We start from the raw sequence: 18,651 nt of genomic DNA on the forward strand, positions 1-18,651 counted from the left end.
GAGGACTTTACAGCCAGCCCTGAAGATACCTGATAAAACAGGGTCAGATGAAAGGGGAGGAGGTCCTCCCCTATCAGTGGACTTGGAAAGGGGCAGGGAGGAGACCAGGGAGGGAGTGTGGGGTTGGGGAGGGAATGAGGGAGCGGGATACAGCTGGGACACAGAGTTAACAAAATGTAACTAAAAAGAAAAAAATAATAATAAAAAAGAAAAAAACTTCAAAAAAAAAAAAAGACTTGACTTTGAAGAGAAAAATGTTCCAATGAACTTCTAGCGGCAGTGCAACTGAGTCTTGCAGCTTTCACTGACTTGTCCTGATCTTTTGAATAGTGCTGATTCATGTTGATGCTTGATGTTGGCCTTTGGACTGGACTGCAGGTATCTGGACAACGAAGAGTGGACTCATCCAAAGGAACTACTTCTGAAAAGGTCTACAAACCTCTTTACCTAATAACCTTCTTTCTCCCCTACCTCTGGTCAGTGGGTGGAAGAAAGGTATTTCACCCAATAGGGGATGGAAGGAGATGCTGAGACTCAGGACCAAACTTTGGGCAGAGTGCAGGGAGTCTTATGGAGAAAAAGAGGGATTAGAGGACATGGAGGCGACAGGATCCCCACAAGAAGACCAAGAAAACTAAAAGATCTGAGCCCAGGGGGTCCTGCAGAGACTGATAAGCCAATGGAGGACCATACATAGAGAGGACCTGGACCTCCTGCTCAGATGTGGCCAATTGGTAGTTCAGTCTCCATGTGAATCTCTGAGTGAGGGGATCAGGGGCTGCCTCTATCATGAACTCAGTTGACTGCTCTGTGATGACTCGCCCCTGATGATGCAGCCTTGCCAGGCAATGGAGGAAGAGGATCCAGACAGTCCTGATAAGACTTGACAAGCTATGGGCAGATGGCAATAGTGGAGAACTCCCCCTTTCAGTGGACTAGGGAAAGGGGAATAGGAAGGGAGGGTGGGGCTGGAGGAGCTAAGGTGGGGGCTTCAATAGGGATGTATAATGAATAAATTGTGAAGGAAAAAATAAAAATTAAAAAAGAACCCTAAATAAAGTAGGTTTGGTGAAAATCTAAGCATACAGAAGTGTTCAGTCCTGATGTAACTGGATGTTCTGGAGTAGGTTAGTGGGAGTGGGGAGGCTTCTTTTTCTGAGGGGTAAAGAAAGGGGGATGGGGGAAGATAGAGGGAGCAGAGGTATTGGGAGGAAAGGAGGCAGGGGACTACAACTGGGATGTAAATTGAATAACTAAATAAAGAAAATAAAAATACATAAAAACAGAGAGGGATAAATCATATATATTGAGATCCTTCTAAACCATATGATCCCTTAGACATGGAAACAATGTCTAAAAACATGGCCGGAGTGTGGCCATGTGACCACCTAGCCAGTGAGTCTATTGATGCATTTTCGTGATTTGCCATAGAGTGAACAGCCAGTTCACAGCATGTAATCTACAGACTGATTTCCACACGTTTTCCTTTAAGAGAAGGCATTGTTGTATGACTCTTTACCTTGAACTATAAACAGTATTAAAATTTTAGTGTATTTAGTCTATATCATTCACACCCCTCACTTTCAAGTACAAGGGTGTGACTGATGGTATAAAGAGAAAGAAACTTATTAAAGAGATGTTAGGGGTGAGGTATGCATCTCAGGAGTCACTAGGAAAGCAGGAATAAGTCTGTATCCAGTAACAATGTAGAATATGTCGTCATACCTTAAGGTAATCAGTACTGCATCTTAACTCATTAACTCCTTATGTCAGTCATCGGCTGGAGATCTGACCAGAGATACAGATTCTTGATTCTAGGAAGGCTAGTGAATTGTGTGATATCTATAGAACAGTGTCTCCTAGTGGTGAGCGAATCTGCTTCATTGAGAAGTGAAATCAAGGGAAGTCTGGGTGTTTAAATAAGTGATCATTCCTTTCTCTCTCTTTTTAATTAATTTATTTTTTATTAATTACAGTTTATTCACTTTGTATCCCAGCTGTAGCCCCTTCCTTTGTCCCCTCCCAATCCCACACTCTCTCATCTTCTCCCATGCCCCTCCCCAAGGGCGGTCCTCTTCCCCTTCCCTCTGACCCTAGCCTATCAGGTCTCATCAGGACTGGCTGCATTGTCTTCTTGATAAGGCTGCTTCTCACTCATGGGGAAGTGATCAAAGAGCCAGCCACTGAATTCATGTCAGAGACAGCCTTTGTTCCTCTTACTAGGGAACCCACTTGGACAATGAGCTGCCATGGGCTACATTTGTGCAGGGGTTCTAGGTTATCACTATGTATGGTCCTTGTTTGGAGTATCAGTCTCAAAAAAGACCCCTGTGCCCAGATATTTTGGTTCTGTTGCTCTTCTTGTGGAAATCCTATCCCCTCCACATCTTTCTATCTCCCACTTCTTTTATAAGATTCCCTGCACTCTGCCCAAAGTTTGGCTATGACTCCCAGCATCTGCTTTGATACCCTGCTAGGTAGAGTCTTTCAGAGGCCCTCTGTGGTAGGCTCCTGCCCTGTTCCCTGTTTTCTCCCTCTTCCTATGTCTCTCTTGTTTGCCTTTCTGAGTGAGGACTGATCATCTTACCCAGGGCCTTCTTCTTGCTTAGCTTCTTTAGGTGTAAAGATTTTAGTATGATTATCCTATATTATATTCTAATATCCACTTGTAAGTGATTATATACCACGTGTGTCTTCCTGTTTCTGGGACACCTCACTCAGGGTGATCTTTTCTAGTTCTCACCATTTGCCTGCAAAATCTCTCTCTCTCCTTTTATTTATTTATTTTAATTTTTAATAATTACACTTTATTCACTTTGTATCCTCCCCTGTAGCTCCTCCCACCTCCCCTCCTAATCCCACCCTCTCTTCCCGTTCTCCACACATGCCCCTCCCCAAGTCCACTGATAGGGAAGGTCTTCCTCTCCTTCCTTCTGATCCTAGTCTATCAGGTCTCATCAGGAGTGGCTGCATTGTCTGCTTCTGTGGCCTGGTAAGGCTGCTCCCTTCTCAGGGGGAGGTGATCAAAGAGCAGACCAATCAGTTCATGTCAGAGACAGTCCTTGTTCCCATTACTACGGAATTCACTTGGAGACTGAAATGCCATGGGCTACATCTGTGTAGGGGTACTAGGTTAGCTCCATGAATGATCGTTGGTTGGAGTATCAGTCTTAGAAAAGACCCCTGTGCCCAGATATTTTTGGTTTTGTTGCTGTCCTTGTGGAGCCCCTGTCCTCTCCAGGTCTATCTCCCCATTCTTTCATAAGATTCCCTGCACCCTGCCCAAAGATTGGCCATAAGTCTCAGTATCTGCTTTGATACCTTCAGGGTAGAGCCTTTCAGAAGCCCTCTGTGGCAGGCTCCTGTACTGTTCCCTGTTTTCTCCTTCTTCTGATGTCCATCCTCTTTGGCTTCTGAATGGGGATTGAGCATTTTAGCCAGAGTCCTTTTTCTTGATTAGTTTCTTTAGGTATACAGATTTATTAGGTTTTTCTTATATTAATAAAACTATTAATAAAAAGTATTAATCATGATTACTGAATTATTCTTAACCTGAATGGAAACCGGTAAAAAACAAAGAAAGATGTATGGCACTCACTTTTGACCTTAGACAATACAGTAAACAGCACCACTCAAATCTCTAAGGGAGCTGATTTGGCTTATTTATTGCAATGGATTTGGTGTAACTTTATAAGAACTCAATGAAGATTTTGGCAACACAACTTACTTGCTAAGAATGTCATTACGAGTCCTTTTACACAAACCTGCCTGACTGCACTCTCATTCCGAATTAAAATTAAAAATAAAAATGACACTTTTAATTCTTTTATAAAAGCCAAACAAGAAAAATGAAGGGGAAAAAGAAATACCCTAGATTGTCTGTGCAAACAAAGCATTTCATTGTAAACACTAATTACAATTAAAGATGAATTGGGTTGAGCACTTGGTTTTTTTTTTTTTTATAATAAAGGATATGGCAAATGTGATTGTAATTATGTGGGTGAATGTACCCACAGATAACTCCCAAGGAGAAAAGAAAAAGTTTAGATGAGAAATAAGGTGAAAAGTCATGACTAATTTCTATTTTACATAAAATCCTTGTTGCTCAATTTTTGAGGCATAGGTTGTGGAAGGGCTGAAGGAGACAGGACCGTTACAGAAAGCCTGTTGGCACATTTCATTAGGTGCCTAAGGCCTGTTATGCTGTATTATATCCAATTTCATGAATTTTCTAATTTTAGATGAATTGATTACATACCAGTTTAACAAAAATGGTTGAAGGAGAAATGAAGTATGCAATTAAAAAACATACAAAAGTAGCTTGGTGAAGACAAATAATCTGAAGGCTGAGGCAAGATCATCATGTGTTTGAGGATGGTCCTGCCTATACACTGTTATGCTGTCTTAAAAAACAAAACATATTAAGCAATCAAGCAGAAAAATATTAAAATATACTGTGAGTATGAGTGCATTAAGCAGCAGCCCGCTAAACTAATATTTTAACACTTAAATACAAATTAGCCAATATAAATTTGCAATCCTCTTAAAGTACAGAGTTGCTGTTACAATTTCTCATCACGACAATCCCTGTAGAGTAATGAGTAAGCATGGACAAAGACTATAGGGGAAAGAAAATCTTAGTTGATAATTAAAGAACATTAAGATTTAGATAGCTTATGTAGTTTTAAATAACAATGCACAATTCTTATGAGAAAAGACTGTTCAACAGAATGCCTAACTATAGTAATGACCTCATTGAAGCCTGCGATATTTCTTCCCTCCAAATGCTTTGAAATGTTACAATATGTTTTTCAATTTGTGTGCTAAGAATGGGGAATATATTTCAGACCTACAGGGTCATCTTCTCAAATCTGTACAAGGCACTGGTATTTACTCAGAAAGAAGACATTTCAAGTGGACTTTACTTCTCTTGTTGGTATTGATTGAGTGGCTTGTATATTTTATACTCAGTACTATCAGTGGAGAGAGAGATGAAGTTGCCTCAATTTATTCATTGTTATTAATGAGGTGAACAACATTTTCTTTTCTGTAGGTAGATTACAAAGGAGAGAAAGATGAAAAGAACTCAGGGAAAGTCCATTAGAAGACGTGTTCTTACTCTTTGCTCTTTAATGCTGAGATTTACTAAGAAACTAGAGAAATGAAAAATTTCCCAATCATATTTCTGCAACAGCCTTGTTCTAAGGACAGAACCATTCAGTGTCTCTTCCTTTCCTCGGGCCTTGTGTTCTCTCAGCTCTTTTTTAGCATAATAATTTCTTTGCAATTATGCAAATTAATAACTAAATGAACATCCAAAGAATAGACAAGCTTGACTCAGTCCAATCATTTTCAAGGACCCACAAGGAGGAATTTATTTTGAGAGCTATAGACAGAGAAGTATACCAGAAACAGATAATAATATCCTATGATGTCAAGTATTTACAACAAACACCTATTTTTATAAAAGAAATCATGTGAAAAAAAAAACAAATTTTGCTGATTTTAGTAAGTTCTACAAGCATAATGATTCTGTAATGTGAATGTTTTCTTTTATTGTTGTTTTTCTTGCTTCCTACAACATACCCAATGCAAGAACCAAAACTTGTATATCCTGCTATTTCATTAAAAAAAGAAAAAAAAAAACTAAAAACACAGCAAATTTAACTAGTACATTAGAAAAAAATCATCTATATACTTGAGAACTATGTTTAGCTTAGTTATAAAAAAAGATATCCCATATTTCTAAGCTAGACTGGCTTTTCTGTTAGAAGAAACAGTATAATACTATTTTAACTTTTCCTAAAATCCCATTAAGTATTTCACGTAATTATCAACATCAAACACTTTTGAAAACACCCAGTGAAGTGCCGAGAGGCCATTACATTAAGATCTTTTGTCTTGGGGGGGAGGACTCCAGTGTTGCTTGCTTGGTTCTGGCACTGTGAGAATGTCTTCATACTTCCTTGACAAACCAATTCTGACTAGATTAACTTTAGAGGAGTGAGAGATATAAATGTAAGTGTGCTTGTCTGCTGAAACTGAAACTATGCTCTTTAAGCACAAACAGGTCTATAGAAACAGCATCTCACAATACCATTACAAAAGCAGAGGTGATGTAGCAGAGTCTTCAGTAACTGGGTTGAGCACTGGCTCTGATAAATTCTATTTGGAATGATGAATAAGATAAATTTCAGGGGGAAAGGAACCAATTAAATTTTTTTTCTTTTACTGTTTTTTTTTTCTTTTTTGTAATAGTTTTCCTTATCTCTCTTTGACCCATCCTTCACATTCTCCATAAAGTAACATTTCTCAGCCCCTCGAAGCCATCAAGATCAGTTCATTCATTTAATCCCTGCAGCCCGACTTTAACAGTAGAGGAACTGACCCTAAATAGACGCTCACACAGATGGCATTATTTTACCAGGAAGATGGAGTCCCTAAAAGATTCAGTCCAATGTTCTGCACCGCTCAGGGGGAAGTGAGATCCCTTTATAACGAGGTACCAGCATGTGCTGCTGTGTTCCCAGGAGGAAGGCGGAGCCAACCCCTCTAAGATCCAGCAGGATAACTCATATACCAACAGGTTCCACCTCACAAAGCTAAAAGGCAAATTGCTAAGGGACCATGAGTGAGGCATTACAGTCATGCCTCAGCAGCAGTTAGCAATTACTGACAATTGCATTTGGGGACAGCAGAGGATGCGAATTGTTAGGCATAACTATACAGTAATGTGATTGATGTGACTAGAACACAGAAGTCTGTCTTACCCTATTTTATGAGTACACTGCTGTCCTAGAGAACATCCCATAATAACTGGGATCTGCAGAGCTGCCCAGCAGACCAGCCACATGAGTGTTACAGATGTGAACTGTTGAGGCCCATGAGCACCATGCAGTGAACACTCTGTATTCTGGTTCGGAGTCAGCGCTAGGTAAATCTTTTGTCACTTCAGCCAGAGACGTTGAAGAAGAGCTATGGAGGATAACTGGGTTAAAGGGCTGGATTTGGGGGGCGGGGACCAGCAGTGGAAGAATCATCACTAGCTTTAATTTTCAGTCAGGCAAGAGTGTTATAGGCAACCTGTATAAAGACACCATTTATGTGACAATATCTGTCTGTTGTTCCAACTGCACAAATCACAGGACACCACAGGTTACTTTGAAAGTTACTTTTGTTCCCTTCCGCCCGACAACTAAAATGTGCTGTGACGTCATAATATACAGTGAGGTAGTTTCAGTATTAGTAAAAATGGGCAAAATGGACCCTTCCATCTGTCCTCTTTTCTTCATTTCTTCAAGTAGTATAGCTTCTCCTCTTCTGCCTGCTTCCATTCATGCACTAACTAAATCATCTTTTCCTCATGTCTTGCCGCAATGCTCTGAACAAAGTGGTCTCCAATAGTCAAGGGTTGCCTATTCAATTGCTTCCACTTAAAAACCAAACTCCATTCACTGTGACATCCCCGAGACATACAATGCCTGCACAAAAGAGGCTTTATTCCATCTCCTCTCCTCTGTCTTCTGAGAGGTTCGACTCATCATCTTTTTCATTTGTTAGATGAGGCTAAGCACTTTTCCTCAGAGAAAGACCTGCTTACTATTCTAATTTTTAAAATGTGCACTCAGCAGTCTTTCTGACGATTCCAGAACAACACATGCCCAAAGCACATACAGGTATGTTCATTTTAAGTTAATTTCTTATTGTTTCTGGAGTTCCTAAGAAACGGAAAAGAACTGACAAGAAGGGTAAGGTTTAAAAGGAAGCTTCTTTGTATCCTTACACACTCATAAAAATTAAAAAAAATATTCTAATCAATGAATTATTAATCTCAGTAGGATGTCCAGCATATACAAACTGCTCTGTTAATCCTCTCTCCCCACCACACATTTTCCCCCATCTCTCACTACTTCTGCTTTTGTTGTCTGTCTGTAAAGAGGTGGGAAAAAAATCCGTACTGGGTGCCAACACCTTGGTGTTAGATACCAGCAGCCAGAACTGTGAATCTCTACATTTCAGATCCTTATAAATGAAGCAGTTTGCGATATTACGTTGAGCAGTGCAATATAGCATAAGATAGGTGGCTGACCCTGAGAGAAGAGAAGCCAAGTTGTCTGACTCTGCAGGCAGAGGCCAGACATACTGCAGATTGTTTTATTTTGAGTGCTATTATTTTCAGTTATAATAGTCACTTAAAAAGTACATATAATTGAAATACAATATAAGACATCCTTGGCCATAAACTTTGTATCAATGGTGATCTGAGCTAGTAATACCAATTTATGACCTTGAACAGTGTATGTATCATAAACTAAAGGTAGTTTTAAGTAGGAATTACTCTGCAATGTGCACATTCAACGGGTAAAAATATATTTAGTTTGCTTGAAAATAATTACAGGTCACCTTTAAAGAATCCCAGACACACAGACGTCAGAGTGAATCTGTCACAAGCTGTCAGAAATGATTTCTGTAGACCTAAAATTGCCCAGAGATGCCCTCCAAAGCCATGAAATCTTTTAGAGGATGAATGTTTACAATTGCATGTCTGCCACAGCAGATGTATATGGAAAGCATGTGCCATCATCTAGCCTACCTGAGGTGGCAGCAGGAAGAGGGCAGAGATGCTTTCAACTGCTGAGGTTCATTCAGGGCAGCATATCCACAGGATAACCATTTCCTGGTGCTCCTCCACTATGAGCACTTCTAAAATGTTTGGAGCCCCATCTGTTCCTTCTCACTTCAGCCACAGAATGAAACAAGAAACAGAATGAAATCAAACAACTCCCAAAGGGTAGAGTTTTCTGAGGCTCAACAGTAAGAGAGTTCCTCAGCACTGCACAAAGATGGGGGAAAGAGAATAAAGAGGAAATTCAGTTAAGAAGACGGAAGCTGAATGCTGAGATTGAGACAGGGCCCAGAGCTAAACTAGTGCTGTGGGGTCTGAGGATTATTTTGGAGGGGTTGGGCACATTTTAGAACTGGGCTGCAATGACGTTCAATAACTCCAAAAGTGTATAAAATGGCCACTGTGTCGTACCTGTAAGGTGGGTGGATAGTATGGCATGCAACTCATATGTTAACGAAGTTTCTATACAAGGAAATATAGAACAAGAGGATGAAAACCCTAAGAACACTGGACAGAAGCTGTGGCCCACCACGGGCCATGAAAACAAAAGACAGCGGCAGTTTCTTTCCCATTGCATGGCCATTCTGCCATCTGCTCCAGAGCATATGAAGAGGCCCTCATTTGAGGTTGACTAAACTTTTAGGATATTCCTCCCAAACTCAGTCTGTTGTAGTGAATGAATAAAATTTGTTCCTTAGGACTGGAAGAGATGGCTCAGCTATTAATAGCATTGGCTGCTCCTGCAGAGGATCTGAATAGTTCCCAGCACCCACATAGAGCCCCCAACCATCTGTAACTCTACTTATAGGGGATCTGATGCCCTTTTCTGACCTCTCTAGGCATTAGGCACACAGGAATTACATGTATATACATTCAGGTAAAACAATCATACAAATAAAGTAAATCTAAAATTAATTGGATTACTTGATTTGTTGCTGTTAAACTTCTTGAGTTCTTTATATATTCTGAATATTAGGACCATGTATGGAGATAACCTAGAACCCCTGCACAGATGTAGGCAGACCAGTCTCCAAGTGGGTTCCCTAGTAATGGGAACAGGGACTGTCTCTGACATGAACTCAGTGACTGGCTCTTTGATCACCTCCCTCTGAGGGAGGAGCAGTCTTACCAGGCCACAGAGGAAGACAATGAAGCCAGTCCTGATGAGACCTGATAGGCTAGTGTCAGATGGAAGGTGAGGAGGACCTCCCCTATCAGAGGACTTGGGGAGGGTCATGGGAGTTGAAGAGGGAGGATGGGATTGGGAGGGGATGAGGAAGGGGCCTGCAGTTGGAATACAAAGTGAATGAACTGTAATTAATAAAAATAAATAAATTTTATAATTCAATATAATTTAAAGTTAAAAGAGAGTTGAATTTTCTTAGTTTGAATTTCAAACTAAGAAAATGTTAGATGGGGGAGGGATAGGGCTTATTACAACATAGTTGTGGAGTACAGATGGAGAGAGACTTTTTGCATTCCTAGTGATGTGTTCACTTCCTCCAAATTGGAAAAATCTAAGTCTTGATAATAACAAAATAATGACTGTGACTATACTTCTCACTGACTACACTTGAATTATTTTGATTTTATAAACTGGTCTTAACTTATTCTACCTTAAAAATAAACCAGCTGACAAAAACAAATGCAAGAAGAGTAACTATGTACATAAAGGATGCATTGAAAGGAGAAGTTAATGTGTTTCTGTCTATAATATCCCTGGGTTTTGGATAAGTAATGCCATGTAAATGCTAAATACTACTATAATTAGTTTTACTAAAAATAGTTTACATAGAAATGAGAAGATTGGATGGAAATAAAATGTTTATATTGGTTTGGTTTCTAAATAAAACATGTTTAAAAATCCGTTAAAAATTAAAATTAAATTTAAAAATGTTCCTTTAAATGGTATTTGCCTTTTAGCATGAAGGCTCAACTGTCTATTCCAGTATAGAATGATGAAGACTCATTCTTAAAAAAATTGAAAGGTTGATAGCATAAATCTGACATAAATAAACAGGAGGTATTCTGAGTGGCTCATTAATCCCCAGAGAAAGATAGATGTCAATCATTCCTGCTAGAAGCAAAGATGTTTTTTTGAAAGTCCAAGTCTACATGAGTACTGTTAAAAAACTAGTACTATCCAGGGGGCAACCATATGTGTGTGTGTAAATTATATATATATATATATATATATGTTTCACCACTATATATATATATATATATATATATATATATATATATATATAGTGGTGAATCTTTATATATAATTCATAAATTTTATGTAACAGTTTCATTATGCAGCCCAGCCTGGCAACTTGCCTGGTAGACTAGGCTGGCCTCAAATTTGTGATATTTCGGGTCCAGTTTCCTGAGTCCTGGGATTACAGGTATGCTCTAGCACTGAGCTCCAACTCCTTTCTTCCAAAAAGTCAAATATGTTTCACCACTAATCCCTTTTTCTCCCAGAGCCCGAGGTTGCTTCTTCTCTCTAGTACTTTTCCTGTGGCCATTTCACTAGGCAGCAGTGATGTCACTATTAAACAGAACCATATTGCATGACTAGTCCTACATATGTAAATGAGGAATCATCTTGTTTAATTCTTCTTGCATCAGTGAATGTTCCTAAGTCTTGGTTTCCCTGTTTTGTTTGAATGTGACACATCAGCTCATGGGTTTGAACACGTTCCTAGCCAGAGGTGCTGTTTTGTGAGATGATGAAATCTTTGGTTTGGTGCCTATCTAGCAGGAGAGGGCTGCTGATGGTGGCACTCAGATCTAATTCTGGTTTCAGTTCTGAACCTTCTGTTTCCTGATCTTCACCATGTGAGAAGCAACAGTCTGATGACACAGATGGTGCCACTCCCGCTTGCCTTCTGGACCTTAAGAGACTAAATCCCCTGAGGCTGTGAGGCAAAACGAATCCCACATTTTTCGTGGTCTTTCTATCAGGTGTTTTGTGAAAAGAAAAAATACTAACAGTTTTTTTTTTCCCCCAGCATATGTAAAGCAAATATAAGAAGGGACTTACAATGTCACAGATAGCTCCATTTTCAAACCTGGTTTACTACCGTTGGTGATCTCTAAGACAAACTGCTACCAAATAGCCAATTACCTTGAAAACCTGACTTCAATACATCAGGAAGGAAAGGGGCAGATTGGACTTAATTATTACAACTAATGAAAACATTATTAACACTGACATTAAATGTTGTCAGAAATCCAACACAAACATTCATTCTTTTCACCCTAATTAAATTGGCTTCCAAATTAATATTACTTACTGCGTGCCACCAAATTAAATATGTTTGGCCAATGGAAGACTGAGCAGGGACGTAGATCTCAAATACTTTCAATAAGCCAAGGACTGAAAATGCTATCTGAGCTGACACTATCTTATGTAAAGACAGAATTAACCTGTCTATTGGCATGTGTGTTGTCCTTCATCCCTGGTGGTAAAAGGTCACAGTCTTAGGATGCATTTAGATGGCTTAAAGCTTAAGTGGATATCTAAGACAGTTTTTACTTTCCCCTCTAAAATCAAATTTGACATTTAGCTCATATTTCTAGTCAAGATTCAAATTAAAGCCTTTTAAAAAAAGATTGTTACAGAGATTCGATATATTTTTCCTTTAATTAATTAATTAATTAATTAAGATATTTATTTACTTTACATTCTGATTTAATTTGCAGGGAAATGAGTGGAACTAGGAAAGATCATCCCGAGTGAGGTAACCCAGACCTATAAATACATGCATGGTATGTACTCAGAAGTAAATATTAGTCATAGAGTACAGGATAAACCTCGAACAATGGAAACTCTCAGGAATCTAGAAGAGTGACCTTAGCTAAAACTCCTAGCAATGGGGCATATGGAAACCTAACTGTCCATCTCCTTTAGCCAGGCAAGACTTCCAGTGGAGGAATTGGGGCACCAACCCAGCCACAAAAACTTAGACCCACAATCTTTCCTGCATTCAAGATGGGCGGGGGTAAAGGCTGAGCAGAATTTGAGGCAATAGCCACCCAATGACTGGCCCAACTTGAGGCCCACGCCATGAGAGGAAGCCCACCCTGACACTGTTAATGATATTTTGCTGTATTTGCAAACAGGAGCCTACCCTAACTGTCATCAGAGAGGCTTCACCTCGAATTAATGAAAACAGATGCAGAAACCCACAGCCAAACATTAGGTGGAGCTTAGGGAATCCAGTGGAAGAGGGGGGGAAGCAGGACTGAAGGAGCCAGAGAGGTCAAGGGTACCACAGGAAAACCTACACAATCAGATAACCTGGGCCAATAGGGTCTCACAGGCACTGAACCACCAACCACAGAGCATGTATGAGATAGATCTAGGCCCCCTACATATATGTAACAGTTGCACAGAGTGGTCCTCATGTGAGTCTTCTGAAAGCAGGAGCAGGAGCTCTCTCTGACTCTGTTGCCTCCTTTGGGACTCTTTCCTCTTTCCTAGGTTGCCTCGTCTAGCTTTAACAGAAGATGTGCCTAGTCTTTCTGAAAATTAATATTCCAAGTCTGGTTGATACCAATGGGAGGCCTCTGCTCTTTTGAGAGGAAGGGGTGAAGGGGTGAATAGGGTCAGGGGAGGTGAGAAGGAGTGACTGGGAGGAAAGAAGGGAGGGGAAGCTGCCTTTTGTTTTTTTAAAGATAGAGGTGACTTGTTTTATTTCTCACAGGATTCTATATGCAGTGGGCATTCAAGCAATGCTCTATACTGGTTTAATCCTACTTGTGATTGCCTTGTATTATAAAGTTCATTATGGTGTCTTAGATGTATTTATCCTTGGGGAAGTGTCTGATGTTATTACTATATCTAAAGATAGATAAAGAGACTGAAGCTTAGGCATCTCACTAGAGTTCCAGATCTGGATATTCAGTGTTTTGCTTTTTATTGCTTTCATGTACTTTGATGTTTCACAGCACAGATCATGTCTGTGTCTTACAGTAACTCACAGGAAACATGCAGTGGTCCTGTGCTTCATCCTTGCAGTTTCCACAGGATGTATTCTCCATTGACAAACACATGCTGAGAACTTCTACATAGGTAAAAAAGATGCAGGCACCTAAGCCAACATGTTCTGGCCACAGCAATTTGTTCAATGATGAAAGGGTGTCCTTCATGCCACTCACTCCTACTCTCTCTGTTTCTCTGTCTCTGTCTCTGTCTCTCTGTACCATGGGAAAATAATTCTTAGTCAATCTTGATAATATTAGAGCAAACTAAAATGGACTATGGAACAAGACAATAGCCAGAAGCTGTAAACAGCCCAGATGCCCCTCAGTTAAGGAATGGATACAGAAATTGTGGTACACATACACATTGGAATGTTTCTCAGCAATAAAAAACAAGAAAATCATGAAATTTTCAGGTAAATGGTAGGAACTGGAAAAGATCATCCTGAGGAAGTATCCCAGAAGCAGAAAAATACTCACTCATAAGTGGATATTAGACATATAATATAGGATAAACATACTAAAATCTGTACAACTAAATAAACTAATCAAGGAGGACTCTGGCTAAATAATCAAACCCCATACAGCAAGGTAAAGAGGATGAATATCAGAAAGAGGAGAAAATAGGGAGCAGTACAGGAGCCTGCCAAAGAGGGCCTCTGAAAGGCTCTACCCTGCAAGGTATCAAAGTAGATACTGAACTTATGGCCAACCTTTGGGCAGAGTGCAGAGAATTTCATGAAAGAAGTAGAATATAATAATGAGACCTTGATAGGACAGGAGCTCCACAAGAAGAGCAACAGATCCAAAATATCTGAGCACAGGGGTCTTTTCTGGGACTGATACTCCAACAAAGGATCATTGATGGCGATAACCTAGAACCCCTTCAGAGATGATGCTCATGGCAGTTCAGTGTCCAAGTGGGTTCCATAGTAATGGGAACAGGTGCTGTCTCTGACATGAACTGATCACTTCCCCCTGAGGGGGGAGCAGCCAGACCACAGAGGAAGACAGTGCACTACTCCTGATGAGACCTTATAGACTAGGATCAGAAGGAAGGAGAGGAAGACCTCCCCCATCAGTGGACTTGAGGAGGGGCATGGGTGGAGAAGAAGGGGGGGCTGAGAGGGGAGGAGGGAAGGAGCTACAGGGGGGATACAAAGTGAATAAACTATAATTAATAAAAATTAAAATTAAAATGGAAAGACAAAAAGATGAAACATAATTAAAGTGAAACTTAAAACAAACAAACAATTGTGTAGCTGAAATGATAGTAAGGGTATTGGTTTGTCTTTAAACACTTTCTTTTTAATTTTAACTGTGTGTGTGCGTGTAGGTTAGTTCATGTGTGTCCAGTGCGTGTGAAAGCCCAAAGAGGTTGCTGGATCTCCAGGAGCTGGAAAGTAGGTAGTTGTGAGTCAAGATGTTGATGTAAGAGCAGCATATACTCTACCATCGAAGTACCGCACTTCAAGCCCCTGGCATTACCTTAATCCTTATGAATACCAACTTTTTTATTTATAAATAAGCCCAGGAGCTAGATTCCATTATAATTTTGATTTCATAAATGAGGAAATCAAGGCACAGGGGAGTTGAGGACCTCGCTAACTCTCACACAGGTAACTAAAGGAACAGTAACTTAAACCCTGGTCTGACTGTAATATCTGTGCCCTTGACTACTTCAAAGAGGCCATACTCTGCCAACTTTCCACTTACTAATACATCATCTATTTGCAAATTTTTCCAAACTTTAATGATTATAGAATTGTACAAGTCAGCTTTGATACACCACAGGAGCTTAAACCAACTTCTTATTTGTGAGACTTGGCTAGACAATGTGAGTACAACTCTACAATAGCGTTGATGTTCAGATTAAGTGAAAACATGGAGTTATTTGCTCAAAAGGTATTGCAAATTTCAGAGTGGAGAATGCAGTGTTAAAGTAAACACAGGCTCTTCTAAACAGGGTGGAAAGACCTTATGTAAGTGCACAGTGTGTATCCCAATAAAGGGGGCTCTAGATCGAGGCCGTTCAATGTTGAGTAGCAGAGATTAAACTGAACTCTGATTTATGAATCTCAAAGCCTGCGGTCTGATAGTCTATAACATGGTTTTTCCACTAGCCAAGTGTCTACAAACATATTCTTGCTTCTGTAAGGAATTTGTTTTTATTTATTTATTTATCTATCTATTTATTTATTTTTATTAATTACACTTTATTCATTTTGTATCCCCCCATAAGCCCCTCCCTCTTCCCCTCCCGATCCTACCCTCCCTCCCCTTTCTGCATGCATACCACTCCCCAAGTCCACTGATAGGGGAGGTTCTCCTCTCCTTTCTGATCTTAGTCTATCAGTTCTCATCAAAAGTGGCTGCATTGTCCTCTACTGTGGCCTGGTAAGGCTGCTCCCCCCTTAGGGGGAGGTGATCAATGAGCAGGCCAATCAGATTATGTCAGAGGCAGTTCCTCTTCCCATTACTATGTAACCCACTTGGACACTGAACTGCCATGGGCTACATCTGTGCAGGGGTTCTAGGTTATCTCCACGAATAGTCCTTGCCTGATGGACAACTGATGGGCAGAGTGAATGGAATTTTATGTAAGAAGTGGGAAATAGTAAGAGCTGGAGGGGACGGGAACTCCACAAGGAGAGCAACAGAACAAGATAATTTGAACACAGGGAACTTCCCGGAGACTCATACTCCAACCGAGGAATTTGTTTTTTAAGTTATTAATGTAGTAATATTTTTTGACAAGTTTCAGTTAAACACAGCATCTACACTTGGCTCACTCAAATTTCTTTGTCCCAAAAGTTATATATAAGATCACAGGTCCACCATGTCTTCCTTTATTAGTCACATTATATGTCCTTAGGCAACATTAGAAAGAAATGCTGCAGCAAATATATTTAACTAAGTAAATTACAAATTTTTAGTTTTCAGACAAACCTAAAAATAAAACTATTGTTAAGGTATTGGACTTTTAAGCATTCCAACTGCTGCTTTATCTACCTGCCACACATAGCACCCAACTGATTCATATTTATGAAATTTAGTTAGCTCTGCATTTCTTCTGGGGTTTAAAAAAATAAAACACATTTACTTTATTTCCTATTGCAAAATTTCATATCCCAGTTACTCCCATCCTCCTGGAAAACAAAGGCCTAAAGTACAGGTGTTTAAACTGAAGTGAGTTTTCTGAGTGCCGAACTCTGTCTGATGGGTTTATTACTTAGGTTTTCACATTTAAAAAACCATTATACCTCATGACAATACTTGATGATATGTGATACTGAAGTAATAAAATGTGAAAGTTTCATACAACAGAAGTCATGTTATGTGATTTTTATGTAACATCTGGGTTCTACTGCTCAATGTTTGATGATTTTAAAGGAAACAAAATAAAACTCCCCACAGAAACACTGAATAATTTTTCATATTCCGACTGTGCAAACAACCAGCAGATATGTTGTTGTGAATCACAACCTAGAAGCAGAAGCTGAATGCAAACTTTCCTCTCAGCATTTCTGTTTATGTGTTGAGCAAGTTATGCTATTTAGCTTTCATTTATGTCTGAACCGTAAGACACTGAAAGAGAACATTCCAGCAGGGCTCATGTGGCAAACTATCTCAAGTAAGTAAACCAGCACATCAATATGCTTAAATTATTTTCTAAATGATCTTTTTAAAGATGAACAGTGAAAAGAATTCTACCACTGGATAAGAAGTATTTCTACATTGGTGAAAGCAGATTCAGCTCTAAATGAATTGCGCATCACCCACACTGGCATTTACTACCTGCTCAGATATGCTCTCATGTTGGTATTGATACTCAGAAAAGGTGTCAGAGGTTGATGTCATTTCATCCTTTTCAAATTGTCTCTTCATCTTCGCTAAACCACCAGGCACCGTACACACTTCTGATTCTTCCATGACCTATGGTGATTTAAGAAGCCAGGTCAGCATTTTACCTGCATAGATGGTATGCTCGGGCTAATATTTTATTACAGTTGATAATATTGATGGGTGGAACACAAAAAAAGAGATATTACCACAAATGATTGCTATAGCCTTCCATTGAAACTAAACTGTTTAGGTGTTTTGCCATTTACCAGACTTTTCAGATAAATCTTCATGTCTAGATTAGATTGAATGTTGTATTCCTCTAATAATATACCAGATGAGAATAATGAAATCAATTGTAACTCAAAGTAAAGATGTCATCAAAATTTCGAACATCTGTATGGGCAACAGACATATTATCAAAAATAATTACTGAGATCATTTTTAGTAACACCAAATTTTATTTCAATTATTTTGGGTGAGTGAAATAAAGTGCCTTATGTAAAATTACTTCAAACTATCAATAGAAACAGCTGCTTCTGGTGGTACAGAGCTGGGAGAGTTTTGCATACAGTCATATAGATTCCATCAGTTCATGCTTCTTGGTATCCTGTGAGCCATGGACATCTATTATCTACATTTTAGTAGAAAGAACCTGAGATTTAGAGATGTGAAACATCTTATGTTCTTATATGAAGGCGTTGAATCTGTCTGTCTGAGTCTTAATCTGAATGACATCTGTCTGTCTCAATCACTAGCCTGAATGAATAGGCAGGAAAACAGTTATTCTTTACCAGAATGGGCACGTCTCAATTCTGTTTTGAGCACTGGCATGTCAGAAACAAGTGGCACGAATTAGGCGGTTTGAATAGAAGGGCATATTTTTAGAGAAGAAAACTGATCTCAGTACAAAGTTTGAGAAATAGCTTGCTAGGCACCAAGAAGTCTTGTCAGATCATAGGACGCACATGGAAGTGCAAAAGAGCCTGGGGCTTTGGTTTTGATGACTCAACAACTTCCTTATCCTGGCAGGAACTCAAGCCAAGATGGGAAGCCAAGTGACAAGCAAACTGACCCCATGCCAGCCATGGGAAGCTTCTAGTTCCACATGCCAGTGAGTGGAGATTCAGTGACATTTCAAACCACAGCAGGATTCCTGAGGTCTGGACCAGCACTGATATAAATAGCCCTGGGAGGATAGGACCATA

General features: G+C 39.5%; 1 protein-coding gene across 1 annotated transcript in view; it reads right to left on the minus strand.

Moving 5' to 3' along the window:
- Xirp2 (xin actin binding repeat containing 2) overlaps window positions 1–18,651 on the minus strand; it is a 336,814-nt gene that overhangs the window by 26,635 nt on the left and 291,528 nt on the right. Inside the window, exon 5 of the mRNA XM_055600574.1 lies at window positions 17,399–17,536. Coding sequence (XP_055456549.1) covers window positions 17,399–17,536 — 138 coding nt within the window. The remainder of the gene's footprint in view (window positions 1–17,398; window positions 17,537–18,651) is intronic.

The sequence above is a fragment of the Psammomys obesus genome, unplaced genomic scaffold (assembly GCF_907164565.1).
Source record: "Psammomys obesus unplaced genomic scaffold, mPsaObe1.curated_primary_1811, whole genome shotgun sequence".
Taxonomy (NCBI): Eukaryota; Metazoa; Chordata; class Mammalia; order Rodentia; family Muridae; genus Psammomys; species Psammomys obesus.